The sequence below is a fragment of the Oryctolagus cuniculus genome, chromosome 10 (assembly GCF_964237555.1).
Source record: "Oryctolagus cuniculus chromosome 10, mOryCun1.1, whole genome shotgun sequence".
In the NCBI taxonomy this organism is placed as follows: Eukaryota; Metazoa; Chordata; class Mammalia; order Lagomorpha; family Leporidae; genus Oryctolagus; species Oryctolagus cuniculus.
This window is the reverse complement of record NC_091441.1, coordinates 95923226-95935335: the sequence shown is the minus strand read 5'-3', so window position 1 is coordinate 95935335 and position 12110 is coordinate 95923226. Positions and strand designations below refer to the sequence as shown.

Below are 12110 nucleotides of genomic sequence, written 5' to 3'. Positions count from 1 at the left end.
CAGGAACACAGTGCTAGGGTCAGCACTGGCAGGAAGCTGGAGTCGGAAGCCGGGAATCACACCCGGCACTCTGATGTGGGATGCCTGTTTACCGGCTGAATGCCTGGCTCTCCAGCTGCATTTCTCATTTTACCTCATACCATCCCCACCCCCGTTTCCCGGGCATTTCCAGCTATGGCTTCCTTCCCCTCATCACCTGGCCCTTGCACTTGCTGTTGATTTTACCTTGGGTTCTCTTCCCTGGGTCGGGTCATTCTCAACCCGTGTGTCTCAACTCAAAACGTCACCGTAGGCGCCCAGTTGTCCGTTGGAGCACAAAGGAAGCCTTGGTCTGTATACAGCCTGCCTGCTCACTGTTCCCTACACCAGAATGCCAGTCCCACGAGGAGTTACCTTCAGCACTGGGAGGTGGCCAGTAAGCATTTTTTGATTAACTATTGTTGACTAAAGAACTCTTTGAGGTAGGATTTTTTTTTTTAAATAAAAAAGATTTATTTATTTGAAAGGCAGAGTTACAGAGGGGGAGGGAGAGAGAGAGACAAAGTCTTCCATCCACTCATTCACTCCCCAGATGGCCACAACAGCTGGAGCTGAGCAGATCCAAACACATGAGCCAGGGGCTTCTTCCAGGTCTCCCACGTGGGTGCAGGGAACCAAGGACTTGGGCCATCTTCCACTGCTTTCTCAGGCCTTAGCAGGGAGCTGGATCAGAAGTGGGGCAGCTGAGACTCGAACTGATGCCCACATGGGATGTCAGCACTGCTGGCAGTGGCCTTACCTGCTTTGCTGCAGCACTGGCCTGCAGTAGGAATTTAATCCCCATTTTACAAATGAGGACACTGAGATTAAAATGACAATAATTCACTCTGTGACAAACTGTTGGGGAGCAAAGGTAAGGTTTGAACACTAGCTACTTGTGGAGCCTGCATTGTGGCGTAGCAGATAAAGCCACTGCCCGCAACTCCAGCATCCCATATGGGTGCCAGTTCAAGTCCCAGGTGCTCCTTTTCCGGTCCAGCTCTTTGCTAACATGCCTGGGAAAGCAGAAGATGCCCCAAGTCCTGGGGCCCCTGGCACCATGTGAGAGACCTAAAAGAAGCTCCTGGCTTCTGCCTGGCCCAACTCTGGATGATATGGCCATTTGGGGAGCAAACCAGCAGATGGACAATTTGTGTAAACTCTGCCTTTCAAATAAAAATTTTTTTAAAAGATTTTATTTATTTATTTGAGAGCTAGTTACAGACACTGAGAGGGAGAGACAGAGAAAAAGGTCTTCCATCCGTTGGTTCACTCCCCAAATGGTGACAACCAGGTGCTTCTTCCCGGTCTCCCGTGTGGGTGCAGGGGCCCGAGGATTTGGGCCATCTTCTACTGCTTTCCCAGGCTACAGCAGAGAGCTGGATTGGAAGTGGAGCAGCTGGAACTAGAACTGGTGCCCATATGGGATGCGGGTGCCAAAGGTGGAGGATAAACCTACTGTGTCATGGCACCGGCCCCTCAAATAAATAAATCTTTAAAAAAAAAAAAAAAAGGCGCCGATATTGTGCTCTGCAGTAGTGTGCCTCTCAAGTGCAGAGGGGGACAGCTGAATATCAAACACTGGTAGGACCCTGGGATGACTCCTGAGGGAACCAGGTACATGGCCCTCCTGTGGAGCAGAAGAGCACCGCGGGTCTCACCCTCAGAGGCCGGCAGGACCCAACCCAGCACCTCCTGAGCCTGCCATGGCCTCCCCTGTCAACAGAATGACCGCCATTCACTGATCAGTTTGGGGGCTGCTACACTTCAGTGAGCCCTAGCACACACATCTGCATAATACAAGTGTCACCTGACCATCTCGTTTTGTCAGAATTTTAAATGTGTAAACAAGCATCTGACACAGATCCATGGTCAATAGACTGTTACGATATGCTAAAGCTTTTGTTATAATTGTGTGTTTTCAGGGGCAGGGCTGTGGCCCAGTAGGTGAAGCCTCTGCCTGTGGTGCCAGCATCCCATATGGGCACAGGTTCCAGTCCTGGCTGCTCCTCTTCCAATGCAGCTCTCTGCTGTGGCCTGGGAAAGCAGCAGAAGATGGCCCAGTGCTTGGGCCCCTGCACCGACTTGGGAGACCCAAATGCTCCTGGCTCCTTACCTTAGCCATTGTGGCCATGTGGGGAGTGAACCAGTGGATAGAACACCTTTCTCTGTCTCCCTATGTCTGTAACTCTACCTCTCATATAAACCAATCTTAAAAAAAAAAAAAAAATACATGCTTTCTTCTCTTTGAATGCCAGGCTTTTCTGCCACTACTTCCTCATACCTTAACAGATCTGAATAAATACTGAAATGGATAAAAAAAGGGTTTCACCTAAACACTTTGGTTTATTTTTTCTTTTATTATTATTATTATTATTATTTTTTGACAGGCAGAGTGGACAGTGAGAGAGAGAGACAGAGAGAAAGGTCTTCCTTTGCTGTTGGTTCACCCTCCAATGACTACCGCAGCCAGTGCGCTGCGGCCGGTGCACCGCGCTCATCCGATGGCAGGAGCCAGGTACTTCTCCTGGTCTCCCATGGGGTGCAGGGCCCAAGCACCTGGGCCATCCTCCACTGCACTCCCTGGCCACAGCAGAGGGCTGGCCTGGAAGAGGGGCAACCGGGACAGAATCCGGTGCCCCGACCGGGACTAGAACCCGGTGTGCTGGCGCCGCAAGGCCGAGGATTAGCCTAGTGAGCCGTGGCGCCGGCCAACACTTTGGTTTAAAAGACTGCTAAACACTGAAAGAATTATCTCTATTATTTTTCCAATAAATATTTCAATGTTTACTACTTGTAGTCACTCTTCAAAGGATTATAAAAACAAAATCCATCATTTCTAAGTTTCCACTATAGAGCATGTCGAAGTTATCAATTTTCAAATGGGGTTTAAAGCCAACAGGCTGTATAGTAAGCAATGGTACAGAATTCACATTTGTCAGATAGTACTGAAGTTCACGATTTCAAAGACTGCCTACTAGATTTTCATTTCGTAGCTCAGTTTTGTTGGCTATGGCTTTATAAATACTCTAATTCTTTTTGATAGCAAATACATCAGAAAGGATATATTAAAGATTCATGGAAAACATTAAAAATTAACTCAAGAGCACAGATACTATATGCATATTATTGAACAAATACAATGCAATTTATTACTTAGAAATGAGAACAAATTAACAATGAGCAATATTTCAGAGGCTGAAAGATGTGACACTGACAGCACTGAGTACGCAGCCTTTATTTATTTTCTTCATATTCCGAGGTGTTTTTGGGTGAGTGTGTGTGTGTGTGTGTGTGTGTGTGTAAGTATATAAAGATGAGGAGTCAGTTTTGCAACCTACAAATATTTACTTATTAAAACTATATTAATACTTTAATAAACTATACAAAAAGATGAGACAAACATACGCATTTATAGAACTGCATCTCAATCAGGCCAGATCCCTGCGGAGGGAATTCCCAGCCTGACATCATTCATCTGTGGGGACACAGAGCAATCCTGGTGCGGGCGCACACATGCTTTGCGTCGGCCAGCACGGTCGGCCCCAGTTCCAGATGGTTTCCTTCTGCTACGAATGTGCACGCCCAGCTGTCTGCTCCTTAGAGCAGACGTTTACCTAGAGAAAACATGACAGGTACTCATCATTAATTTGGCTCTGTAGGACAAACCCAATATATGACAATTATAAAACTGTTTCCAAAAGACATTTTGACAATAAAGTAAATAAATTCTGCAAGGGTTACAATATATCTTCCCAAATAGCTGTGTCTGAGTAACTACAAACTGTTAGGTAACGTCTGTTTTCCTAAAAAAATTCCTAAGGCCAGCGCTCTGGCGTAGTAGGTTAAGCCTCTGCCTGCAGCACCAGCATCCCATATAGGCACCGGCTCATGTCCTACTTGCTCCACTTCTTATCTGGCTTCCTGCTAAAGCAGAAGTAGATGGCCCAAGTGCTTGGGCCCTGCCACCCACACAGGAGACCCAGATAAAGTTCCTGGCTTCTGGCTTCAGCCTGGCCTAGCTCAGGCTGCTGTGGTCATTAGTGGAGTGAATCAACAGGTGGAAGACCCCTCTCTGTCAGCCTCTCAAATAAACAAATAAGCAAATCCTTTTAAAAAACAAAGAAAACATTCCTAAGGAAACATTTTTTTTTTAATTTTTTATTTATTTATTTGAAAGACAGAGTTAGAGAGAGAGAGGTAGAGACAGAGAGAAAGGTCTTCTATCTGTTGGTTCACTCTCCAAATGGCCTCAAGAGCCGGAGCTGCGCCGATCCGAAGCCAGAAGCCAGGAGTTTCTTCCGGGTCTCCACGTGGGTGCAGGGGCCCAAGGACTTGGGCCATCTTCCACTGCTTTCCCAGGCCATAGCAGAGAGCCGGATCAGAAGAGGAGCAGCCAGGACTAGAACCAGTGCCCACAAGGGATGCCAGTGCTTCAGGCCAGGGCTTTACCCCACTGCGCCATAGCACCGTTAGAAGCATTTTCAAAGCAAGAGCCTAAGGGGCCAGCAATGTGGCATAGCAGGTAAAGCCACTGCCTGCAGTGCTGGCATCCCATATAGGCAACGGATCTAGCCCCAGCTGCTCCACTTCTCATCCTGCTCCCTGCTAGGGCCTGAGAAAGCAGTAAAAGATGACACAAGTGCTTAAGCCCCTGCACCCACATGGGATACCTGGAAGAAGCTCCTGGCTCCAGATAGACTCAACTCCAGCCGTTGTGACCATGTGAGGAGTGAACCAGTAGATGGAAGACATCTCTCTCTCTCTCTCTCTGTCAAAGGCAGAGAGAAATATAGAGCTCTTCCAACCACTGGTTCACTCCCCAGATGGCTGCAATGGCTGGAGCTGGGCCAATCTGAAGCCAGGAGCCAGAGTTTCTTCCAGGTAGTGGCTTTACCAGCTACGCCACAATGCAGGCACAAGATAATTTCAGATTTTAAGTTACCTTCCTCATCCACCAGCCATAGGAGGAGGACTGGGGCCACGCAGATGATTGATTCGACCCATTCTTCGGGGAGGGTTTCCTGGTGGCCTAAAAAGAGCAAAAGTTACGATCTACTGTGTAGCAGGTGACAACCTTGACTGCTTCCCCTAAACACTCAGCTGCACGGTGTCTCCAGCAGGGCCCCGCAGCTTCATCTCCTGGTTTTCAGCAGCAGCAGGTGAACTCTAGTTTTCAATGCCGGCCAAATTCCTAGGCTTTTCTCATAGGACTCAATGTGTATTTCAGCTTTCTCAGATCAATTCAATTACGAAACTAGAAGCAACTTGACTTTCCATTTACAGTCACACACTAACTTCGTGAAATGGGATTTCAACATTTAATTTCCAGAAATCTAACCATATCTGTCTAAAATATCTTATTTAATTACAATCTACAAAGGGGTATTAGCAACGGAGAAGACTATACCCTCTTCCGTCATCGTATCTGGAGTCAGACGAGTTTCTGTAGCCTCTTCCTCTTTTCACATCTTGCTGAAGCAAAGTTTTGAAACTGAAACATGGGGCAGAACACAAGAAGTACCACTGTTAATGATAAAGTGCATTCCCCTGGCTTAACTATCTCTGTGAAAAGGATGACTAGACCCACATAGGTCCACATCTTTACAGCCTGCTGGACAACACCGGCTCAAGCTTGTGTCCAAACACAACGTGCTATGTTCAATGTCAATCCACCTGCCCCAAACAAAGCGTGAAACCAGCTCATCCCCAGCTTCCTAAATCAGCAGTCAGGTTCCAGAGCCTGTTTTCAGTTACCCCACATTCCTCACCCACAACGTCCCCTGTCATCATCCTACCTAGTAAGACTTCGGGGAAGGTGGGGCCGAGGGCAGTATGACAGAGGCACAGGGATTCTGGGAAGCCATTTACGTAGAATTTTCCTTATTTGTAGAAATTCGTACAGTGAGTTTTGCTCTGGGTAACTTAACTTAGGGCCTCTCTTGTTCCCTGCTGGATCGTTCTACAGAACCTCCTCTTCCATTTTACATGCTACTCCCTTTAATTTATGCTACTTGCAGTCATAAAATTAAACTTTCTAAACTACAACTACAATCAGCTTCAAGATAAGGAGCAGAGCCTGTACTCAAACATCTTTGCCCTCTTGACAGGGTTTCCTCCACCTGGAATCACTTCCTCTTACATCCTCTTCCCAAAGTCACACCGATTCCAAGACCCCTCGCAACACAAAGATATTTACTGACATCAAAGTCAATGCAGGAAGGGGCCGCCTCCCATTCTTTCACTTCTCTGACCATGAGACACTCAGATATTGCAAAAAATCCAATTAAAAATTACATAAAATTATAGAGAAGTTTACATTGTTGTCTATCAATTCCAGCCCTGCATTAAAAAGTCCCCTTAGTTTTTTTTTTTTTTTTTCAAATCAAGATGTAATTCCTCATTATTTACTTGTTGCATACTGTGCATACTTTATGAAAGCCAGCAACAGGAAAGACAGGTGCAGTTACCTGGTATTAGGACAGGCCTGGCTGCAGGCTGACGTGGTCAAGCTTACCAACCCAACTACTGTGTACGTATCATCAGCAGACATTTTGGTGACAGCAACTTTCTCACATAAAGAAACCTGAATTTCCCTTTGTAAAGTTATTTTTAAAAATAATTAGGGGGTGCCGTGGCTCACTTGGCTACTCCTCCACCTGCAGCGCCAGCACCCTGGGTTCTAGTCCCGGTTGCTCCTCTTCCAGTCCAGCTCTCTGCTGTGGCCCGGGAGGGCAGTAGAGGATGGCCCAAGTGCTTGGGAGACCTGGAAGAAGCACCTGGCTCTTGGCTTTGGGTCAGTGCAGCACCGGCAGTAGCGGCCATTTGGGGGGTGAACCAACAGAAGCAAGACCTTTCTCTCTGTATCTCTCTCTCACTGTCTAACTCTGCCTAATAAAAAATAAATAAATAAATTAAAATAAAAAAAAAAACAAACTATAGAAGGCATTGGACCTTTAAAAAAATCATAATTAGGGGCTGACCCTGTGGTGTACCAGGTAAAGCTGCTGCTTGTAGTGCCAGCAACTCATATGGGCACCAGTTCAAGTCCCAGCTGCTCCACTTTCGAGCCAGCTCCCTGCTAATATGCCTGTGCCTGGGAAAGCAGCAGAAGATGGCCCAAGCGCTTGGGTCCCTGCACCCACATAGGAGACCTGGAAGAAGCTCCCAGCTCCTGGCTTTGTATTGGTCGAGTTCCAGCCATTTGCAGCCATCTGGGGAACAAACCAGCAGATAGAAGATCTGTCTCTCTCTCTCTAACTCTGCCTTTCAAATAAATAAATAAATCTTTAAATATATATATATGAATCATAATTAAAAACTGCTTCCAGAAAACTGAGTTTATCTAAGATATGCAGCACAGCATACCTAAAGTCAGGGCAATTCAGAATATTACTATACTTACAACAAAACCACAAATTCTGCTATTCCCCAGAAGAAATCTGTTATCAAAGATAATCTCCATGGAGACTGACTCCGGCTGTCCAACACTTGTCCTGCAGCCAAGAATAAAGAAATTTCAGTAAATGCTACAAACTTCTGGCCCACGAAATATTACATTTAATTAATTAGGTAACAATGACAGACTCAGGTGTCAATTTGTCCACTGTTCTGAATGTTCAACACAAGGAGAGGCCTACTGCGTGCACTAAAGAGGGTTCAGAAGTAAAGCTCAAGAGGCTACGGATCATTCCTTCACCATAGCAAACACCTACTTAGTGTCTACCTACAGTGGGTGACTCCATTCTATTCAAATATTCCTTCTTTTTATAGGTAAAATATACATTTAAAAAGTTACCATTTTAATCGTCATTTCTAAGTGTATAGTTCTGTGGCATTCAGTACATCACACTGCTGTAAACCATCACCACCATCCATCTCCAGTGCTTCATCACCGTCCCCAGCTGAAATTCTGCACCCATTAAGCCGACTCCCTATTACCTCCTCCCAGCAAGTGCCACACTCTGTCTCTATGAATCTCATGTAAGAACCTCATGTATAGGAACCCCATTTAAGAACCACACAGTTCTTGTCCTCTTGTGACCAATTCATTTCACTCAGTATAATGTCTTCAAGGTTCCTCCACAGCGTAACACATGTCAACACTTCCTTCCTTTAAGCTATAGCGAATAACCCTGCCCTGAACTCAGGGAACACCAACACCTGTGTATTCAAGTATTTTGTGGAAACAAATGAAGCAAAGCTCACGATGGCTTGCACTCTCCTGAATGTGTTTCCAATATTTTTTTTTCACTTGCAAAATCCTGACTGTACAAAAATACTGTTTATACATAACCCTACCAGTCTTCAGAAGCAGCTATTTTGATTTTTTTTTTCCTGTAAGCCAAAAAGTCTGCTTGCTTTAAACACTGAGGAGAATTTGGCTTCCTCCTGAAAATGACCACTGCTTTCCCTAACAGCATGAACTTGACTCCATCAATACTCTTGCTTTATCTTAGGTAAAACTTTATTTTTCAGATTGCTATAAATACAGAAAATACAACATGGAAAGTGTGCATTCCAGAGTTTCGACCTTGCCAATCAAGAGGTCACAGTATTTGGAGAAGGAACGGCTGTCAGTCAACCGCCTCTCCTCGCCATGACCTCAGGAGCTCCACATCCACCCCCCCAAACCCTGGTTCACTTTTCCTCTTGACGAGCTTAGCTCCCTCTCAGGAAGGCACTCACATCTAAGCTCTGGCTGAAGTGCTGAGGGGAAAAAGGACGCCACACAACCAGAGGGCGGGAGGCAGGCTGGGTTCAAGAGCTCCAAGCTGGGGACAGCGCTGTGGCACAGCGGGCTAATGCCCTGGCCTGAAGCGCTGGCATCCCATATGGGCGCCGGTTCTAGTCCCGGCTGCTCCACTTCCAGTCCAGCTCTCTGCTGTGCCCTGGGAGGGCAGAAGAAGATGGCCCAAGTTCTTGGGCCCCTGCACCTGCATGGGAGACCCGAAAGAAGCTCCTGGCTTCGGATAGGCACAGCTCTGGCCATTGCGATTATCTGGGGAGTGAACCATCGGATGGAAGACCTCTCTCTCTTTGCCTCTCTTCTCTCTGTGTAGCTCTTTCAAATAAATAAATCTTTAAAAAAAAAAAAAAAAAAAAAAAAAAAAAAGAGCTCCAAGCTCTGCTTGGCTGATGTGACACCGTCCTTCACCGAGAAAATATATTCTAGTAATATAGGATTGTCGGGGAAGTCACGTGACGTTAGGAGAACTATTTTCTCATTAGGAAGTGTGATACCCTTCTCACAGGGTGGGGAACCTTTTTCCTGCCAAGGGACATTTGGATATTTAAAACATCGCAGGCAATACGAAATTACCAACCTAAGAACTAGCCTGCCACAGATTCACTGAATGCCCATCCTACCTGCAGCTGCCTTGGCAGGGCCGGAACAACTGATTTCACAGGGCTCATACGACCCGTGGGCCAGACATTCCCCACCCCTGCAAAGACAGATCTAATCGGAACCCAACTCCTGCTCTGCTTGTGTGATTTGAGAAATGACTGTACGCACGTTATCACTCCACCCTGGCTACTTCACTCCAGTATCCCCAGCAGGAGATAAGATGCTTGAACCAAGCTTCATTTCTCAGCCATAAAAGTGTTACTAAAGGGGGCTGGCGCTGCGGCGTCGCGGGTAAAACCACTGCCTGCAAAGCTGGCATCCCATATGGGTGCTGGTTTGAGTCCAGGCTGCTCCACTTCTGATCCAGCTCCCTGCTAATGAGCCTCGGAGAGCAGCAGAAGACGGACCAAGTCCTTGGGCCCCTGCACTCACGTGGGAGACCCAGAAGAAGCTCCTGGCTCCTGGCTTCTGCCTGGCCCAGCCCCGGCCGTTGTTGCCATCTGGGGAGTGAACCAGCAGATGGAAATAAACAGAGGGCTCTCCTAGTTCCAGTGACTCAAGAACCGCCAAGGAATTTCACCTGAGACAAACAGGTGGGCGGCCGGTGCTGCCTCGGATCTGCCCCGTCACACCGGGTCTATTCCATTCCCGTCAGTTTCTGCGTGGACTCCCGGCATCAACTCTCTCTTCCGTTCCCCCCAACCCCCCGGTAATAACTAGCTTGCTCCCAGAGCAAACAGTGCTTCTTCCCGCGTCCACCGAGATTCAGCCGGAACGTTTCAGGTGTGCCCTCCCGGGGAGAAAGCCTACGCAAACATTGTGTGCTGGTCGGCCTAGCTCGGCTCCGTCCTCCTGACACGTCACCGAAATAAAAAAGCCCGTATGGTTGAAGACACCAGGTAGGCTAACGTCAGGCTGCCGGGGTTCGAATCCAGACTCAGCCACGGACTACCTTCAGGACGCGCGCGGGACAGGCCATGTAACCCCGGTGAGCCTCATCCCGAGTCTCCACCCGCAAACCAGAGCCAACACAAACGAGAGCCGAAAGGAAGAACCAGCGCAGAACTGCCGCTGGAAAGCCCGAGGCGCAAGCGCCGCGTAGACCGACCGCCTCAACCCGGCGGTCCGCGCCAGTCAGACACCCACTCCCGAGAGCAAAGACCACCGTCGCAAACACACGAACGGAGGCTCGCGGCGCCGCGGCCAGGCCGGCGGACCCCGGCCCAGCCTGGCGGCTCGGGAACCATCGGATCAGCTGCCCACAGGCCACGCCGACTTCGCATCCGGCTCCGCCCGGTGCTAATCCCTGGGGAGCCGTACCGGACCCTGGGCTCAGCAAGCGAACAGCGGGAGCCCGGGATTCCGCCTTCTGTTCAGCGGTCGCCCCCACAGGCCCTCCTACGCACCGTTCGAGATGTAAACCATCTTGCCTCCCGGTCCCCGCTACGGAGCGGCAGGGCAGCCTGCCCCTCTCGGCTTCCGTATCTTCCTTCGCGACCCGCCCTTCCAACGTAACAGACCACGATTAGACAAAGCAGTGACACAGAGGGAGGTGGGCAGAGCCCATTGGCTCCTGCGGAGCCACACCCCCGAGGGGCGTTTCGCCTCGTCACTCTAGCAACTTCCGGTAAAGCGGAAACTGGAACAGGCGAGCGGATATGACGTAAACGGCTTCTTCCCAAGAGTAGGGCACCTGCTAGTTGATTGATAGGCTCAGAGGCGGGCTGGACGAGGCTGTCCAGTGTGAAGTGGTTTGAAGAGTCTCCGAATGGAATAGAATGCTTGGAATTTCGCAGATGTCTTAGCACTTAAGGGTTGCGTGATTTGATTAGACGGGGACGTGCCCTGAGGTGGTGACTGTGCCTTCAGGAACTGCATTGCCCCACCTAAGGAAATAAATTTGCCAGATCCCGCCTACACGTGTTCCTCCTCTTAAACAGGTGTTTCTGCTCCGGGTTCACCAGGAGTGGAGCTCTTTTTATCGATTCTTGTGAGGAAATACTGAAAAATGAATAGAATCTTTTGTCTGTTATTGATGACTGCTCTTTGTCAGTGTTGTAGGGGAGTCAGATTAATTAAAGACGTGTCCTGGGCGTTCATGGGTATTTACTTTAGTCACGGGGCTGGACTCAACTGAGTATGACTATCTCATTTCTTTCTCAAGTCCTTTTGATATCAGAAATGACCCCCTAACACCTATATAAAAATGTGGCCCCTTAAGGTTCTCCAGAAGTCCCATTTGGAGTGCCATACAATATCACCATATGCTTATTAATAAATCCCCAATATGAATAAACAGGAGAGGGTTCTTGCCTGATATTTAAAGAATTCTAAATACCGGCATAAATAAACGAGGCAGCATGGTACATTTTAGGCTTTTATTTATTGAGAAAGATGCGTAGGAGAATGAAAGCTTTATCTAAGAGAGAGAGGGGTAAATCTGGGTTCATACCCAGCACCAGGAACCAGCCACGTGGAGGAGCATCTAGGGCGGGTGGCCCAAAGGCCACAGCAAGTGGGCTACAGCAAGTCCCCTCCTGGCAAGAGGCCAGGGAAAAGAAGAGAGGGGACACTGTGTCCCAGGCTTTTAACCCCCTTCCAAAGGGAGTGGTTAATTAACCTGATTGGTCGGTGGACACTCAGGTGTGGTCACACACCACACAAGGGCGTGGCGAAGGCGTGGTCTTCCAACTTACAAACCTAATTGATTTTAACCTGTATGCCTGCCTACTTCACTTTCACT

General features: G+C 48.1%; 1 protein-coding gene across 1 annotated transcript; it reads right to left on the bottom strand.

Annotated features, from left to right (window-relative positions):
• Positions 1-3131: 3131 nt before the first annotated feature.
• SELENOK (selenoprotein K) lies at positions 3132-10798 on the bottom strand. The gene is given in 5 exon segments (NM_001199833.1): positions 3132-3635; positions 4964-5050; positions 5429-5512; positions 7424-7514; positions 10774-10798. Coding segments are annotated over 5 exon segments (285 nt in total). The 5' UTR covers positions 10793-10798; the 3' UTR covers positions 3132-3631.
• Positions 10799-12110: the final 1312 nt, after the last annotated feature.